The sequence below is a fragment of the Prinia subflava genome (assembly GCF_021018805.1).
Source record: "Prinia subflava isolate CZ2003 ecotype Zambia chromosome W unlocalized genomic scaffold, Cam_Psub_1.2 scaffold_31_NEW, whole genome shotgun sequence".
In the NCBI taxonomy this organism is placed as follows: domain Eukaryota; kingdom Metazoa; phylum Chordata; class Aves; order Passeriformes; family Cisticolidae; genus Prinia; species Prinia subflava.
Genome location: NW_026960608.1, coordinates 3,274,045 through 3,290,611, shown reverse-complemented (window position 1 = coordinate 3,290,611; position 16,567 = coordinate 3,274,045). Strand labels below are relative to the sequence as shown.

The following is a 16,567-nucleotide window of genomic DNA, read 5'->3' as shown; positions in this document are numbered from 1 at the left end:
CAATGCCAAGTGCAGCGTACCACCTGGCTGCCTTTGACTCCAGTTCATATTAGAGCTCTAACATGTCCAGTACAGCAGCACTCAGTGGGGGCGTTACTTCATTCAGGCCACAATGGTCTACTGTTAACCTCCACCCTCCATCAGACTTTGGCACTGGCCACATGGCACTACTAAAAGGTGAGTGAGTCTTGCTGATCGCTCCTTGGCTCTCCTCACCCACCTTTTCTTTCTCACTTCTGGGGGCCATTACTGTAGTTATTGTTTGGGTCCCTATCTCAGCCATAGTGTCCTCAAATGCAGTTTGGGTCCCTGCCTCAGCCACACTCTTCTGACAGTACTGAACTGTGGCTCAATAGGCATAGGCCAGGCCCTCGTACAGGGCAAGAAGCTGCTGGGTTTCATCAGGGTAGGTAAGGCACCCTTCTATCAGGTGACGCGTCAGTTTGCCAGGCTTCTTTACCTATTTAGGTGTAGAGTCCCAGGCAAGGGGAGGTCATAACCACTCTAGGAACCTGCTCAAATCCTTGCACACGCACTGCCATCCAGCGAGCTGCCGCTTCAGGGCACATTTCAGTACCTCCTCACCTACAGTTTGTTTTGTCTCACAGCAGGATGACACCAGATTCCACAAACCCCATAGGGTGCCAACAGTATTAGTTAATAGTAAAAATAGTATTCAACAGCTTACATAAGGATGAACAAGGAATGCGGCAGCCTGCATTCTAAAACAATCTACATCAGTCCCAGATAGGGAGAGTGAGTCCCTCATTGTCCCCAGAAAGTAGCTCCCCTAGCACAACAAAGCCATCAATGTCACAGCAAAGCACAGAGCCACTGTTTGTAGTAACATGTTCCCAAACTCAACAAAACAAAGAGATAAGCAGCGTACCTGACAAACTCCATGTCCCGCACAGGAGCTTGCTACTCAATAACTACTATTACTATACCATGCAAGATATATAAGGGCCAGTGTCTCAGCCCACGTTAGGAACCAAAAAGGACTGGTGTGGGTTTATCTTGGCTGGATGCCAGGTGTTCACCAAACAACTCTATCACTCCTCCTTCCCAGCTGGACAGGAGAGATGAAAAACAACTTGCAGACTGAGATAAGGTTGTTTACTAAAGCAAAAGTGAATGTTTGTGCGTGAACAAGGAGAGGGAAAAAAACCAAATTGATTGTCTAGTTTCGATCAGCAAGTACTGTCTAGACACTTCCTGGGAAGCAGGGCTTCCGCACATGTACCAGTTTCTCTGGAAGGCAAACACTGTAAATAAGAAATGCTCCCCTTTCCCCCTCCTTTACTTCGCTTTTATTTCTGAGCTGACATCATATGGTATGGAATATCCCTCTGACCAGTTTGGGTCAGCTGTCCTGGTTGTAACTCCTCCTAGGATCTTGCCCACCCCCAGCCAGCTGATGCTGGGGCAGAATGTTGGAGAGACAGCACTGATGCTGTGCCAACACTGCTCAGCAGTAGCCAAAACACTGGTGTGTTATCAACACCTTTCTAGCTACCAATGCAAAGCACGGTGTGGGAAAATGACTGGGGACCCTGTGGACCCGTAACTGGGGATTCAATTAGAGGAAACTTAGGAGTTATATTAACATCCTTACAGGCGTTATAACAGTACGGGAATTATAGGGTAAATCACAGTTGCTGCTCCCTGGATGGAATGCAGTTGGCATGACTTGAAACCTATTCCGTGATGATTCCCCATACACACGCACCTGCTAATGGGGATGGAATGGAGGGTGGAGCGGAGCAAAGGCCAGGCTCTGCAGAAATCCTTGCGGGGAAGGGAACTCGATGGTACTTTGCAGCTGATAATCCGCATACCACCTGTCAGCCACGGGAGATAGGGGAAGATGTCTTACTGCTGAGCCAGCAACTGTGGTGAAATCTCTCTCCTTCGATGAACTTGCTTCGTTAAAGACCAATAATAATATTAACGCACACCTCCATCCCAAAGTTACCCACCTCCAAAGTGCGACCACCCCTCACTGGGCATGCGCTCTATATTCTTTCTGACTGTACCTTTAAAAGCAAAGCAAGAGAATTTTACACCAATCAGTAACAAAGGTATGCATGAATAGAGTCACTCAAGCTCCACCTAAACACACAGAAATACTATAAAAATAAGTCGAGAATGGGGAAAAGTTAGGGAAGACTCCATCGACTCCATCGTAGCTGCTGGGATCAGTTGATGGGCTGAACCTGTCTTCTCCCTCATAGAGATGCCTATTGGATAAGAATCATACTCTATGCATGCGGAACATTTTATTGGGGATTAGAGCTTCTCTGCATATTCCTTCAAATATATTTTTGCAGACAGACACTATCACTGACAATCTTTGAACCTTAACCTGTCACAACTTATATTAACAAAGAGTGTTCTTCCATAAACTGCTAGCGTGAATCCTTGGCGGACGCTACCAGTCGTCAGCGGCAGGTAACACAATAGGTAAAGGGGAAGACCTGCTGAGGGGCCTCCCTTACACTGTTGGTGTGTTTCCCTAAGTCAGTCGAACCACCCTCTGATCCAGTACGACTGCTCAGCGAAGGATCCCCCCAACGGGACGCTGACAGACTGGTCGGGCACAACGGCCGCGGCTTTCCCGAAACACAGACAAATTAAACACTAAAGACTGAGTAAATCTCCCCACACTAAGGGTCGAGGAAGCCTCCCTTTTTCACGTGACCCACGGCACTGTGAGAGCTGCTATGGGGAAATGAACTCCATCTTGGCAACACCCAGACCAGCATCATTGGGGCCTGATTCTCAGCTGTCCTCTGCTGCTGAAATTGCAGTTATAGAAGACGGATTGGTACCTGCCCTTCACTCAAATCAACATTCAGCCCCTAATTCATCTTCCTGTTCCTAAAATCTCTAAACCACCAACCCCCTTCTACATGGAAGAATATGCCTTTTAGGCTTTATGATGTCAGACCTTGGCTGGCCGCCAGGGGCCCAACCAGCTGTTCTCTCACCACCCCTCCTCAATAGGACAGGAGGAGAAAATAAGATGAAAAAGTTCCTTCGGGACATAGCCACCTGCCAGATCTAAGGGCAGCAGGGAAATACCTGCCCCAGACAGCGCTTTACCCTTTCTTAAATATGCTTACACAGGGGTGCCACCAGCTCTGCTGAGTTGCTCAGCTTTGGCTCTCAGGGAGTCTGGTGCCTAGTTGGTGAAAACTAGCTGTGTCTCACACAGAGCAGACCCTGGCCTCTTCTCACAGAGGCCATGCCTGCAGGCCAAGCTCTGTGTCCAGTTCTGGTCCCCAGACTTCAATAAAAAGAGGCGGACAGACTGGAGAGGGTCCCAAGGAGGGCCACAAAGATGCTCAAAGGGCTGGAGAACCTGCTTTTGCTGATACCTTTCCCGGCGATTCTTTAAGCGACCTAAAACACCCACTTGCACCAATTGGCATAGTCGGAGGGACGGCAAGAGATATCACTGAATACTTACAGAAGCAAGGAATAAGCCTAAGTCCTAAATACGCGGACAAATGGGCTCAGCATGATCCAAAAGCTGTGGAGGAACATCTGAAAGCAGACAGGGGCTGCATGAAGGCTAGCAATGACAAAGGAATTAGATGCAAAATGTTACGCACCTGCCTAGGCTCAAGGAGAACCTCCTCACAGTATTCTAGTACTTCAGGGGAGCCACATGGAGAAGACAAGGGACAATGGGCACAAGTTGCACCAGTCCCCGTTGCTGGAGGTTTTCAAGATGCGATTGGACGGGGTGCTAAATAATCTCATCTAGGCTCCCTTTCCCGCAAAAGGCTGCACCAGATGATCTTGCGAGGTCCCTTCACACCTGGGCTGGTCTAGGAACCTACAACTCTCCAGCGGATCTGGGTTTCATAACCCTTGGCTCTCTTCGGCTTGGAGCTAAGCATCCAAAACCTTGCCTGCGAGGCGAGACATAAAATTCCACCAGGTGCCAGAGACTTCTAAAACCTATGGCAATCACCCAGCATGCTGGTTCAAATGTAAACCGTATGGAGAAATCAACCCCACACATCTGCCTCAAGAGAGATTACAGGTCGGAGTTACAATTTACTAAACAGGTTACAATAAATACAACGATACAGAGAGAACTGGTTTTAACCCACAGAGTATAAACTGGCACCCTGCTGGTCAGAGTGATGGTCACAGTCCTGTTGAAGTAGTGGTCGCAGTCCTGTTGAAGTAGTGGTCCTCCTTCGGATCTGTCGAGTGGTGGTGCCCAAAGTCCCCAAACCCAAAGATATCTATATCTATATATCTATATAGATATAGATATATAGATATAGATATATAAGCACAGGTTCAAGTGGGAATGCTCAGTACCTCCCCCAGGACAGGGAGTTTCACAGTGGAGGAATGTAATACTGTGAGTCATGGGATATTTTGGGAGTCTTTGATGGTCTAAGTCACTGCAGCTGCCTATGATCCTAGTGCCATTGAGTCCATTATGGCCCATTAGCAGAGATGACCCCTCAGGCTGGGTGGGAATGTGCTGGTGCTTCCCCAGAGGAAGCACTTATCATGGCTAAGTCGTTTGTGTGAAGAAAAACACTACCCTGCCTGGGAAGGGTTGCCTCTTCCCCCTTATCTCATTTAACACCCATCTTGTAGCCTCAGGTGTTGGGTGTATAATAGGCAGCTACTGCAAGTGATCCATCGTTAGCAGGTCATCAGGAATGACACAGAGGGTGGTACAATACAGTTGGCTTACATGCACACAGTGCTAAACTGGCACCCTACTTATGTAACCAGGACACCCAGGTGCAACAGGAGGTAGATGCTTCCAACACAGTGCACCATGCTGAATCCACCCTTGGAAAGCACGCATGTAGCCTCACACACAGTATCTTCTACACTTTTAGCAGCAGCCTACATAGGGGCTTTCTGTACGTTGGCGTACCACTGCCAAAGAGCTAAGACTTTGCTTCCTACAAGACGCGAGAGACTGCTAAGCAGCGCTTCCAGCTTCACGCTTCAAACAAACAGGCAAATCATCATCTATCTCTGAAATGCTGTTATCTGGCTGAAACATTCCACATACTTGCATTTCGGTGAGACACCGTTTGAACTTGCAGAACTACTTCCCCTCAGTAAGACGCGCAAGACGGAGATGATATCCCCATGACAAATCTTTATTGTGCAACTGCTGCTCAAAGCTTTTGTTACCTTCCACAGACGCACGGCAAAAGAAAAATTACACATCAAAAGCCGCTAGATTGATGGGCAACAGACGAAATCCATTCAGCGGCGATTTGTACACGTGCAGCAACTCTTGCGGTGCCAAAATCTTAGCCAGGCGGCCAGCCCAACTGACCGCCACCCAGAACGGGTAGATGCATGCGAGAGACAGACTGCCCACCCTCGGGCCCTTCATCCACAACCATCCGGAATCCATTGGTCAGGCCCAGGTGAGCAACACACATCTCGCCAACAATCACGACATGCCCAAGAAGCTGGAGAAGGAAGTACAAACCCATAAATAAGTAAAATAAAAAGAATAAAGGAACAAGAGGGGAGAGAGCAGGAAGGGAAGGAATGAGAGCAGAGAACCACCCAGAGAAAGCAGCTAGCCAATTCCTAGCAGTTCAACCATTGCATGGCCAAATTAACGGCCGTCCAAACACTGGCAACTAAAGCTTTCCAAGCAAAGCTACAAAGACCAATTATGCACGCTATAGGGGCAAAAGAGAGCTAGGCAATTTTTCTCAAGATAGACACCAAAGGACTACAAAACAGCCACAGAAGCTGACACTGTCTCCGCGTTAAAGCCCCCATTGTGTCTTCAGGCAACATAACCAATCCGGCTGGAAAATAAACTTTTGGCTGCCTTTTGCGTGGGTTTACAGTGTCTTTGAACATGGCTTTCACAGCTTAAAGCAAAACATCCAGCACCTCTCAACCAGCTTTGCCCTTCCTTGCCCCGGACCTGCCAAAAACCCCAAGCCCTCTTCTCCATGTTAGAAGGACTACTACTCTGACTCTAAACCACGACAATAGGCACCAGACTGCACTCCAAAACAACATGGCGCTTTGCACCAGAAGTACACACCCAGGGACCAGCACTGCTTTATCGCACTGCTTTTAGTCAAAAAGCTCAACTCCATTACAAGCCAGAGGCAAGAGATGATAGCGCCAGAAAACCCAAAGTAGCCTACTGTGCCCTATCAAGGGGGAAAGGGGGGATGGGAAAGAGTCTAGTAAATGAGGAACTATCTACAGGTACAGTTTAGCACACAGAAAACTCCCACAGTACTTACAGATTCACCAGAATCTCCTGCTCCAGACAACTCGATAATTGGCTCCTTAGGCATGACTAGGAAAAGTGTCGCGTCTAGGGGCAAAACGATCAAGGAACGAATGGCACTGGAGGAAGAGTAAACACTTAAAACATAACCGGCTTCAGAGAAAGGCAATAGCTTATGCAAACCCATCTGCCCCGCTGAACTCCTACAGAAGCAGATTACCAGATACCCCAAAGACAAGCCAGAACATTGATTTTTCCTGCATGATTATTATGCTTTCTGTACCCAAAATACAGTATATTTACAGAGCCCCCTCTAGAAGTGAGATTCGTCATGCAAGACCATGGGGGAAGGAGACAGGCCACTACTTGCGATTAACAAGCTCCAGTATGTTTTAGTTGGGACCGATCCTTTCCTGAGCAGTTTTTCTACTGGATGTGGTCCACGCAGAGACTGAAGACAAATGGCTTAACTGAATCAGCAAAGAGTTTAGTGAAGTGGAAGAGCAGCGGCCATTCATTTCCCACAGGACAGGGAGCTCAAGCATCGAACACACGCATAATGCCAGGAAGCCTGCAAGTGCATGGGACGAGTCTGTCTTCTATACTGCATGCAAACCCTACCTTCAAAAGCAGAAAGAATCCCTAACTGCTAACTTTCAGCATTTTAGGAACTAAATCACATGGGATATTACCTTAAAGTTAACATCCCATAGGCAACGCCTGCATTGTTTTTCCCCCGGTCTAAGCAGCTCACTCCAGTTTCCAGTACCAACACTCGTGACCCTTGCAAGCATGCTGTTATCACGGTCTTATTTCCCCACAGAAACGAGTTCTGGAAAGCTATTGAAGCCTGCAGGATGACCACCTCGTAATTTTTTTGCTTTTTTTTTTTTTTAATTAGAGAAAGATGTAATTCCTTGCCCTCATAATCCAGTTTGGGGGATGCTGTTAGGAGACACATTGAGACCAAGTTACCGTCGGAGGTCCTTCTCTACGCGCGCACACACGACACGGTGGGGGTGGGATACGAGGCGAGTCCGGACAACACCTGCAACCCAGTACGCCCGCGGCAGCCGGAGGGGTGGGGGTGCGGCACAGAACAAGCTATGGGGACGGTGCAGTAGAGAGCGCCACAACCCAGAGAGGCCCCGTCCGTCCCGCGTCCCTGCACCCACCCACCCGCAGCAGCAGCGCCGCCGCGCGCCCTGCCGCGCGCCCGGGTACCGCGCACCGGGTGTCCTCGGCTCAGATGCCCGCAAGCGCGGGAGGAGGGGGAAGGGAAGAGGAACCGCGCACAGAGAGCAAAGCCGAGGCTACCTCCTAGTCCTCGTCGCTGACGAGACCACAGAAACGCCTTGCCGATAATCTTTCCGAAGACGGTAGTGGCGCCACCAGGGCGAGAGGCCAGCACCCCGATACTCTCGTCAGCCAAGGACAACGCCCGTGTCCGCCCCGACACTTCCTCCACTAAGCCCGGCCCTCCGCGGCGCCCATTGGGCCGACGGATCGTGGCCCGCGTCTCCATTTGCTGTCCCGCCTGTCTCTTTCGCTTTTCCCCGCCCCCTTGGCGAGTCCTCTCTCGTCGACCTGGGGCCCTCGGGGCGCCGAGGGACCTGCCCCGTGTAGTGCTGCGACCCTGAGGGCGGGCTACGAGGTCGCAGAAGAGGCTGTAGTAGCTACAAACACTATTTCTTGTTATTTGTTACCGCATCAAGTCCACCCCAAAGGTGCCTGTGCCTTTTTGGTGCTGCTCCCTTCAGTCAAATGACTGCTTTGGCCAGGGCAGGGCAGGCCTGCCCTTAACTTCTCGGGACATTTTGAAAAACCAACAGAAGTTGCTCTACACTGTTTGCTGAAAGCCCCACTTCCATTGCAGACGTTTCTAAGCTGCACGTCTCCTGGAAGCAAATAAAATACAAAGCGTGCGTTCGGCACTGCTGGCTTGAGGGTTCAAGATAGTAGGATTTGCGTTAGGCTGGATAGGAGGCTTTTAGAAAAATAGGCAGCGCCCTCAAATCTGCCCAAGGGTGGTCTGCTGTGCCCTGCAGCTCCGGGCACAGTGAGCACCTTGAATGGCCCACACATCTATCTTGTAACATATATAAACCCTGCTTTCCTCGATATTGGGCTAAGGAGATCCTTGGCCGCCTTTGCGGCAAGGGCACGTCGTCCTATTTTGCAAAGCTGCTTTCCAGCCGATCGACCTCCAGCATGTACTGGTGCATGGCGTTGTGCCTCCCCAGGTGCAGGACTTGTGTATCCACAGGTTCCTCGGGTGGTCTCAAAACAGATTGTTTCCTATGATGGAAGGGACTTTGTTCCCCAAGTCCCTGCCTTGAGGTTCAGGGTCTCAAGAGGTTTGGTAACCGTGCCAGTGAAAACAGAGGAAAACGACTCGCCGAGTATCACAGCCTTCTCCATGTTACTGGCCACTAGACCTCCTGGCTTATTTATCAGCGGGGGCAGGGGGGGAGGGAGGAAGGGAATGTGGGTTGGCGTACGCTTTCTTTAGCCTTATTTTTCTGACCAATGCACCTGTGGAAGCCCATCTTATGATTCTTTACATCCCCTGCCAAATTCAGCTCCAGCTTTGCCTTAGCTTTTCTGATCCCATCCCTACAGACCTGGGCGGCATCTTTAGATTCTTCCCAGAATGCGTGTCCCTGCTTCCAATACCTATGCATGTCCACTTCATGCTTCAGCTCAACCAGAAGAGAAGGCCCTTACTCAGCAACGCTCATGTCCCGCCTAACTTGCCTGATGTCTTACGTCGACCTCATCCTCTTAATCTGGTGGCCTATAGTAGATACCAAACACAAGGTTGGCTTCTTTTGTTGGCTTGTGTGGGATGATGACCATGGAGTCAGGAAAGGGCTAAGGCTTACTATATATGGCCTAAACCGTGTACCCTCCACATTATCTTTCCTGATGGAGATCCACATAGCTGACGTCAAGAAAGGACAATATGGCCGAAGGAGGAGTTCATGGGCAGCTAGGAAAGCCGTTTCTTGGCTCTGATGAACGGCATGAAATGGAAAGAAGTCTTAAGAGCGGAACTCTGAAGGACACCAAGGCCAAAGAAGTAACCTTTGCCCGATTAAGGGTCATTTAAGTATTAAAATGCACACTCATGCATATGCTAATAAGCTTACTGAAGTACATGCTACCACGTATATGATTATATTACTCAGCTCTCCAATTAGATCTTGCTATACGTAAGGAGGAGAAGATTGGGCTGTATATAAGGAGGGTAGAAATTTCAGCTAGGTAGCAGGAATTCCCAAGAGATGTCAGAGACAGTTGCCGGTCTGTTCTCTTCTCCCTCCTCCAAAGCGGGGACGCCCTCTTGGGAAGCTTCTGCATACCATTGCTATTATTAGTATTGCATGGGTTAGCATGATGTTATTAGACTTCTACCACAGCTAGTGCATTTCTCAATGGCAGTTCCAAATCTCTAGTTCTGTAACTTCAGAAAATCACTCTATTCCTGAATCTGCGCTCACAAAGGTTCTTAGAGAACGCAACCAGATTCACAGTGCTGAACTGGTTGTAACCGGAAATTAGGCCTAACCCCACCCGGTCCCTCTGATGTCTGAGGAGCAGCTGGAGTGCAAGGGGCTTTATTTTCTGCCAAGTTTCTTACTCTTAACGCAACAGCTTGGCCTCTAATTTTCACCCATAAGCTCTCAACCTGTTCATCGCTGTCTTTCAAAGACAGCTCTGTACAGAAAATCCCTCTTATTTTGAGTTCACACAGAGGACCACCTCTGCCTCTCCTTCCTTCTGACCACTTTATAGCCATTGACTGGGGAGCTCCAGTCATTGAGTTGTCCCAGCACATTTTTACTCTCGTGATTACATTGTTAGCTTTCCGGCTGCCCAGTGGTTTCCAGCTCCTCTTGCTGGTGCCCACAGAGTCGTTCTATCACTCCCCCTTCTCAGCTTGACACAGAGAGAAAATAAGATGGAAAACAACTCACAGGGTGAGATAGGGCAGTTTACTAAAGGAAAAGAGAAAGTTTTCGCACAAAAAAGGAAACAGGAAAAACAAATATATCCTCTGGTTCCCATCAGCAAGCACTGTCCGACCACTTTCCAAGAAGCAGGGCTTCAGCACAGGTAGGGGTTGCTCCGAAAGGCAAACGCTGTAAATAACTAATGTGCCCCCTTTCCCCCTCCTTAACTTAGCTTTTATTTCTGAGCTGAAGTCATATGGTACAGAATAGCCCTCTGGCCAGTTTGGGTCACCTGGTCTAGTGGTGTCTCCTGCCAGGATCTTGCCCACTCCCAGCCTACTTATTGGGGGCAGAATGTTGGAGAGGCAGCGCTGACGCTGTGCCAACATTGCCCGGCAGTAGCCAAAACACTGATGTGTTATCAACACCTTTCTAGATACAAATGCAAAGCATGGCACTGTTGGACGCTATGGGGAAAGTGAACTCCATCTCAGCCACAGCCAGTACAGTCTCCACCCCTTACTTCGCACCATTTGCATCATACTCAGATCCCACAGAATTTTTTATATATATATCTATATCTGGCTTCTAATTCTTCCATTGTATTTATGTCATGACTGAAATCCCTTCTTACCAACACTTACAACTTAAACTCCATGCTTAAACCATCTTTATGTCCAACACACGTATACATTTTCATTAACTACCGTCCCCCTTCCTTTCAAAGACAGATATTAGTTTCCCATTTGATGGGTTTCTTCCAGCCCTCCAGATGTTTAAAAAACAGGCTGTGACTTGGGCTCCATTCCATCAAGATGGGTGCTCGGGACAGAAGCGACACACTCGACCGTTCGGCACCGACACCGGCCCTGCCTGGGCTATCCTCGCACTCTCCTCGCTCCTCGTAAAATTCACTCATCGTCGGTTCATGTCACTCCTGCTACTTTACTTCCTGCAACATACAGTTTGCACTCATTACTTTTCCCCCAAGGTTAAATCTCCTTGAGGCACACGCCGGGTCTCCCCATCCTTCTGCACTACCCACCAAGTACACCCAGGTCCTTGAGCAAAGACAATCCCATTAATAGGTTTGCCTTTTCCCATGGGAGGAGAATTCCACAGCCACTTCCCTGTGTGTAGTATGGGGACCTTATCTCCTCCCACAGTATGTAGTGGTTTTGTTTGGGCAGGACCAGGGCGGTTAGCAGATCTTCTGGTGTTAACCAGCCAAGTGGCTTCTGCTAAATTTGCATCCCAATGCTTCCATGCCCGATTGCCTAACCCTCTTGACATAGTCATCAGCAGTCCATCATACCTCTCAATCTTTCCAGAGGCTTGTGGGTGATAAGGGATGTGATATATCTACTCAATGCATGTTTCTTTGCCTAAGAGTTTATGAGGTTATTTCATAAATGAGTGTCTTGGGTTCAATGCAAGATGTATTCTATTCCCATCTGTTGAAACTGGTTGGGGAGGTGTTTCTTTCTTTATCTCTTCTATGACCCATTCCTCATGGCTCCGGGGGGAAGGGGGCAGGTGTCTTCTGTTAATGGGCCAGCTGTTAAAACCAGGTGGGGCAGTGTTCCTATCTCTTCCCTGACCCATCCTCCTTCCAGGGGGATATCTGCTGTTAATGAGCCATTAAGGCTCACTGCATGACTGATAAAATGGCATCATCCCATTGTGAGATGCTCCACCCAGTGGGAGGAGCCAAGCTTTCCTACCTGGATAAAACCTGAGATTCAGAACACCAGGACAGCCTGTTTTCCACTGGCTTCCCAGAGGAAGACCAGACTCATCTCGCCACCGCTGGATCCTTCCACGGGATCATCTCTACTCCAACAGAACCACATCTGTCACTCCAGGAGGACTTAATTGGACTGCTACCAACACCCTGACCAACAGGGTGTCAGGTCGTGTTCTGACTCTGCCAGTGTTTTTCTTTTTTGTTCGTTTGCTTTTTTGTACTACTTCGTTTTTAATATTCCTAGTAAAGAACTGTTATTCCTATTCCCATATCTTTGCCTGAAAGCTCCTTAATTTCAAAATTAAAATAATTCAGAGCGAGGGGGTTTACATTCCCCATTCCAAGGGAAGCTCCGGCTTTTCCCTGGCAGACACCTGTCTTTCCAAACTAAGACAAGGAGACTCATTGATTCCATTCTTTCTGGGGTACCATGTCACTACAAAATGTCTCTCTTAAGGCCTAAGACAGCGTTTCGAGCAATAGCATGGTTTACAGGGTATTTTTACAGCCAACCAGTAGTTGCCTCTACCACGATGAGCATGTAAGCTCTTGCCTTGGTGTGTTCATGGCAGTGGTCCAATATAGTCAATTTGCCAGGCCTCAGCAGATTTAAAACTCACTTTGGCCATCTATTCCAAGGACATTTCACTCATGTGGCTCACTTGATTGCAGCACGTTTCACATTCACGGGTGACCTGTGTGATAGCCTCCGTGGTCAGGCCGACCCCTCAATCACAAGCTCGTCTGTAGGTTGCATTTTTTCCTAGATGCCCGCATGGTTCATGGGCCCATGAGGCTGTAAAGAGTTCACACTTCTTCTCCCAGTCTAAGTCTACCTGAGCTATTTCAATTTTGGCAGCCTTAGCTGGCTGTTCATTCTTCTGATGTTCCTCAGTGGCACGACTTTGGGGCATGTAAGCATCTACGGGACGTTCCTTCAGAGCCATCGTTTCTACCCGTGCAGTGATGTCCTGCCACAACACAGCAGCCCACATGGGTTTAGCCCTGCACTGCCAATCGGTCTTCTTCCATTGCTGTAGCCACCTTCATAGGGCATTAGCCACCATCCAGGAGTCAGTACAGAGATACAGCAGAGGCCACTTTTCTTCTCCTTCAGCGGCCTCAACGACTCATTGTGTGGGACTCCACACAGCAGCTTTCCACCTCTGATGGTTTCCTACCACAAGGCAGGATCTGTCAGAAAAGAGAGCATGGCCTCTTTCATCTTCTGATAACTCATTATATGGTGGTGCTTCTTGAGCACGAGTGACCTTTCAAAGAAATTCTCCAAAACCTCTGCCTTTTTTCATGGATTCTCGGGCAATTGGGTTCCCCCAGTCAAGCTCGTTGTGTGATCAGTGCTGCTACCCACCCACTTACTCCACGCAGCACTGTTTGCACGATGTGTCAAAAGGATGCTTCCTTTGAACATCTAGTGTAGCACAGGAAATTGCAGCGCCAAGAGGAGACACGCTTCTTTCCCAACAACAACTGAGGATGCTCAAACCCCCTCATATGCTGCTAATATTTCTTTTTCAGAGGGAGTGTAGTGGGCCTTCTGATCCTCAATGACCCCGGCTCCAAAACCTTAATGGTCCACCTCGGCTTTCTCTTGATGTTCTTTGCCAGAAGCTCCAAGTGAGATCATGCTATCCAGCTGCAGTGTAGAGTATATTTTGCAGGGCTGGTCCAGTCTGAACAGGCCCAAGAGCTACCACAAAAGCTACTTCCCTGTTTGATCTGCTCAAAGGCCTGTTGTTGCTCAAGGCCCCATCCAAAATGGTTCTTCTTCTGGGTCACTCAATAGAGGGGCCTCACAAGCTGACTGTAACGTGGAATATGCATTCTCCAGAACCCCAGGCGGCCTACGAAAGCCTGTGTTTCCATCATCTTAGCTGGTGAAGACATAGTTGCTATCTTGTTAACCACATCCATAGGCACACGACGACGGCCACCCCACCATTTGTGCGCCCAAAAACTGGATGTCCCGTGCAGGTCCCTTGACCTTGCTTTTCTTTATGGCAAACCCAGCTATCAGAACATTCTGAACTATTCTTTTTCCCTTCTCAAACACTTCTTCTGCCTCACTGCCCCACACAATGATGTCATGAACGTATTGTAGATGTTGCGGGGCATCATCCATTTCCAGTACACTTTGGATCAGTCCATGAGAGATGGTAGGGCTGTGTTTCCACCCCCGGGGCAGTCGATTCCAGGTGTATTGGACACCCCGCCACATGAAAGCAAACTGTGGTCCGCACTCTGCTGTCAAAGGAATTGAGAAAAATGCATCGGCAATGCCAAGTGCAGCATACCACCTGGCTGCCTTTGACTCCAGTTCATATTAGAGCTCTAACATGTCCAGTACAGCAGCACTCAGTGGGGGCGTTACTTCATTCAGGCCACAATGGTCTACTGTTAACCTCCACCCTCCATCAGACTTTGGCACTGGCCACATGGCACTACTAAAAGGTGAGTGAGTCTTGCTGATCGCTCCTTGGCTCTCCTCACCCACCTTTTCTTTCTCACTTCTGGGGGCCATTACTGTAGTTATTGTTTGGGTCCCTATCTCAGCCATAGTGTCCTCAAATGCAGTTTGGGTCCCTGCCTCAGCCACACTCTTCTGACAGTACTGAACTGTGGCTCAATAGGCATAGGCCAGGCCCTCGTACAGGGCAAGAAGCTGCTGGGTTTCATCAGGGTAGGTAAGGCACCCTTCTATCAGGTGACGCGTCAGTTTGCCAGGCTTCTTTACCTATTTAGGTGTAGAGTCCCAGGCAAGGGGAGGTCATAACCACTCTAGGAACCTGCTCAAATCCTTGCACACGCACTGCCATCCAGCGAGCTGCCGCTTCAGGGCACATTTCAGTACCTCCTCACCTACAGTTTGTTTTGTCTCACAGCAGGATGACACCAGATTCCACAAACCCCATAGGGTGCCAACAGTATTAGTTAATAGTAAAAATAGTATTCAACAGCTTACATAAGGATGAACAAGGAATGCGGCAGCCTGCATTCTAAAACAATCTACATCAGTCCCAGATAGGGAGAGTGAGTCCCTCATTGTCCCCAGAAAGTAGCTCCCCTAGCACAACAAAGCCATCAATGTCACAGCAAAGCACAGAGCCACTGTTTGTAGTAACATGTTCCCAAACTCAACAAAACAAAGAGATAAGCAGCGTACCTGACAAACTCCATGTCCCGCACAGGAGCTTGCTACTCAATAACTACTATTACTATACCATGCAAGATATATAAGGGCCAGTGTCTCAGCCCACGTTAGGAACCAAAAAGGACTGGTGTGGGTTTATCTTGGCTGGATGCCAGGTGTTCACCAAACAACTCTATCACTCCTCCTTCCCAGCTGGACAGGAGAGATGAAAAACAACTTGCAGACTGAGATAAGGTTGTTTACTAAAGCAAAAGTGAATGTTTGTGCGTGAACAAGGAGAGGGAAAAAAACCAAATTGATTGTCTAGTTTCGATCAGCAAGTACTGTCTAGACACTTCCTGGGAAGCAGGGCTTCCGCACATGTACCAGTTTCTCTGGAAGGCAAACACTGTAAATAAGAAATGCTCCCCTTTCCCCCTCCTTTACTTCGCTTTTATTTCTGAGCTGACATCATATGGTATGGAATATCCCTCTGACCAGTTTGGGTCAGCTGTCCTGGTTGTAACTCCTCCTAGGATCTTGCCCACCCCCAGCCAGCTGATGCTGGGGCAGAATGTTGGAGAGACAGCACTGATGCTGTGCCAACACTGCTCAGCAGTAGCCAAAACACTGGTGTGTTATCAACACCTTTCTAGCTACCAATGCAAAGCACGGTGTGGGAAAATGACTGGGGACCCTGTGGACCCGTAACTGGGGATTCAATTAGAGGAAACTTAGGAGTTATATTAACATCCTTACAGGCGTTATAACAGTACGGGAATTATAGGGTAAATCACAGTTGCTGCTCCCTGGATGGAATGCAGTTGGCATGACTTGAAACCTATTCCGTGATGATTCCCCATACACACGCACCTGCTAATGGGGATGGAATGGAGGGTGGAGCGGAGCAAAGGCCAGGCTCTGCAGAAATCCTTGCGGGGAAGGGAACTCGATGGTACTTTGCAGCTGATAATCCGCATACCACCTGTCAGCCACGGGAGATAGGGGAAGATGTCTTACTGCTGAGCCAGCAACTGTGGTGAAATCTCTCTCCTTCGATGAACTTGCTTCGTTAAAGACCAATAATAATATTAACGCACACCTCCATCCCAAAGTTACCCACCTCCAAAGTGCGACCACCCCTCACTGGGCATGCGCTCTATATTCTTTCTGACTGTACCTTTAAAAGCAAAGCAAGAGAATTTTACACCAATCAGTAACAAAGGTATGCATGAATAGAGTCACTCAAGCTCCACCTAAACACACAGAAATACTATAAAAATAAGTCGAGAATGGGGAAAAGTTAGGGAAGACTCCATCGACTCCATCGTAGCTGCTGGGATCAGTTGATGGGCTGAACCTGTCTTCTCCCTCATAGAGATGCCTATTGGATAAGAATCATACTCTATGCATGCGGAACATTTTATTGGGGATTAGAGCTTCTCTGCATA

General features: G+C 48.6%; 1 protein-coding gene across 1 annotated transcript; it reads right to left on the bottom strand.

The window, feature by feature from the left end:
* Positions 1-5,129: 5,129 nt before the first annotated feature.
* Positions 5,130-12,337, bottom strand: LOC134565024 (uncharacterized). Its single transcript, XM_063424384.1, has 4 exons — positions 7,580-12,337; positions 6,955-7,207; positions 6,276-6,381; positions 5,130-5,471 (listed from the first exon to the last, which is right to left on the bottom strand). Exons 1-4 carry the CDS (start codon positions 7,785-7,787, stop codon positions 5,307-5,309), a joined length of 732 nt encoding a protein of 243 aa, XP_063280454.1. The 5' UTR covers positions 7,788-12,337; the 3' UTR covers positions 5,130-5,306.
* Between the last annotated feature and the right edge of the window lie 4,230 nt (positions 12,338-16,567).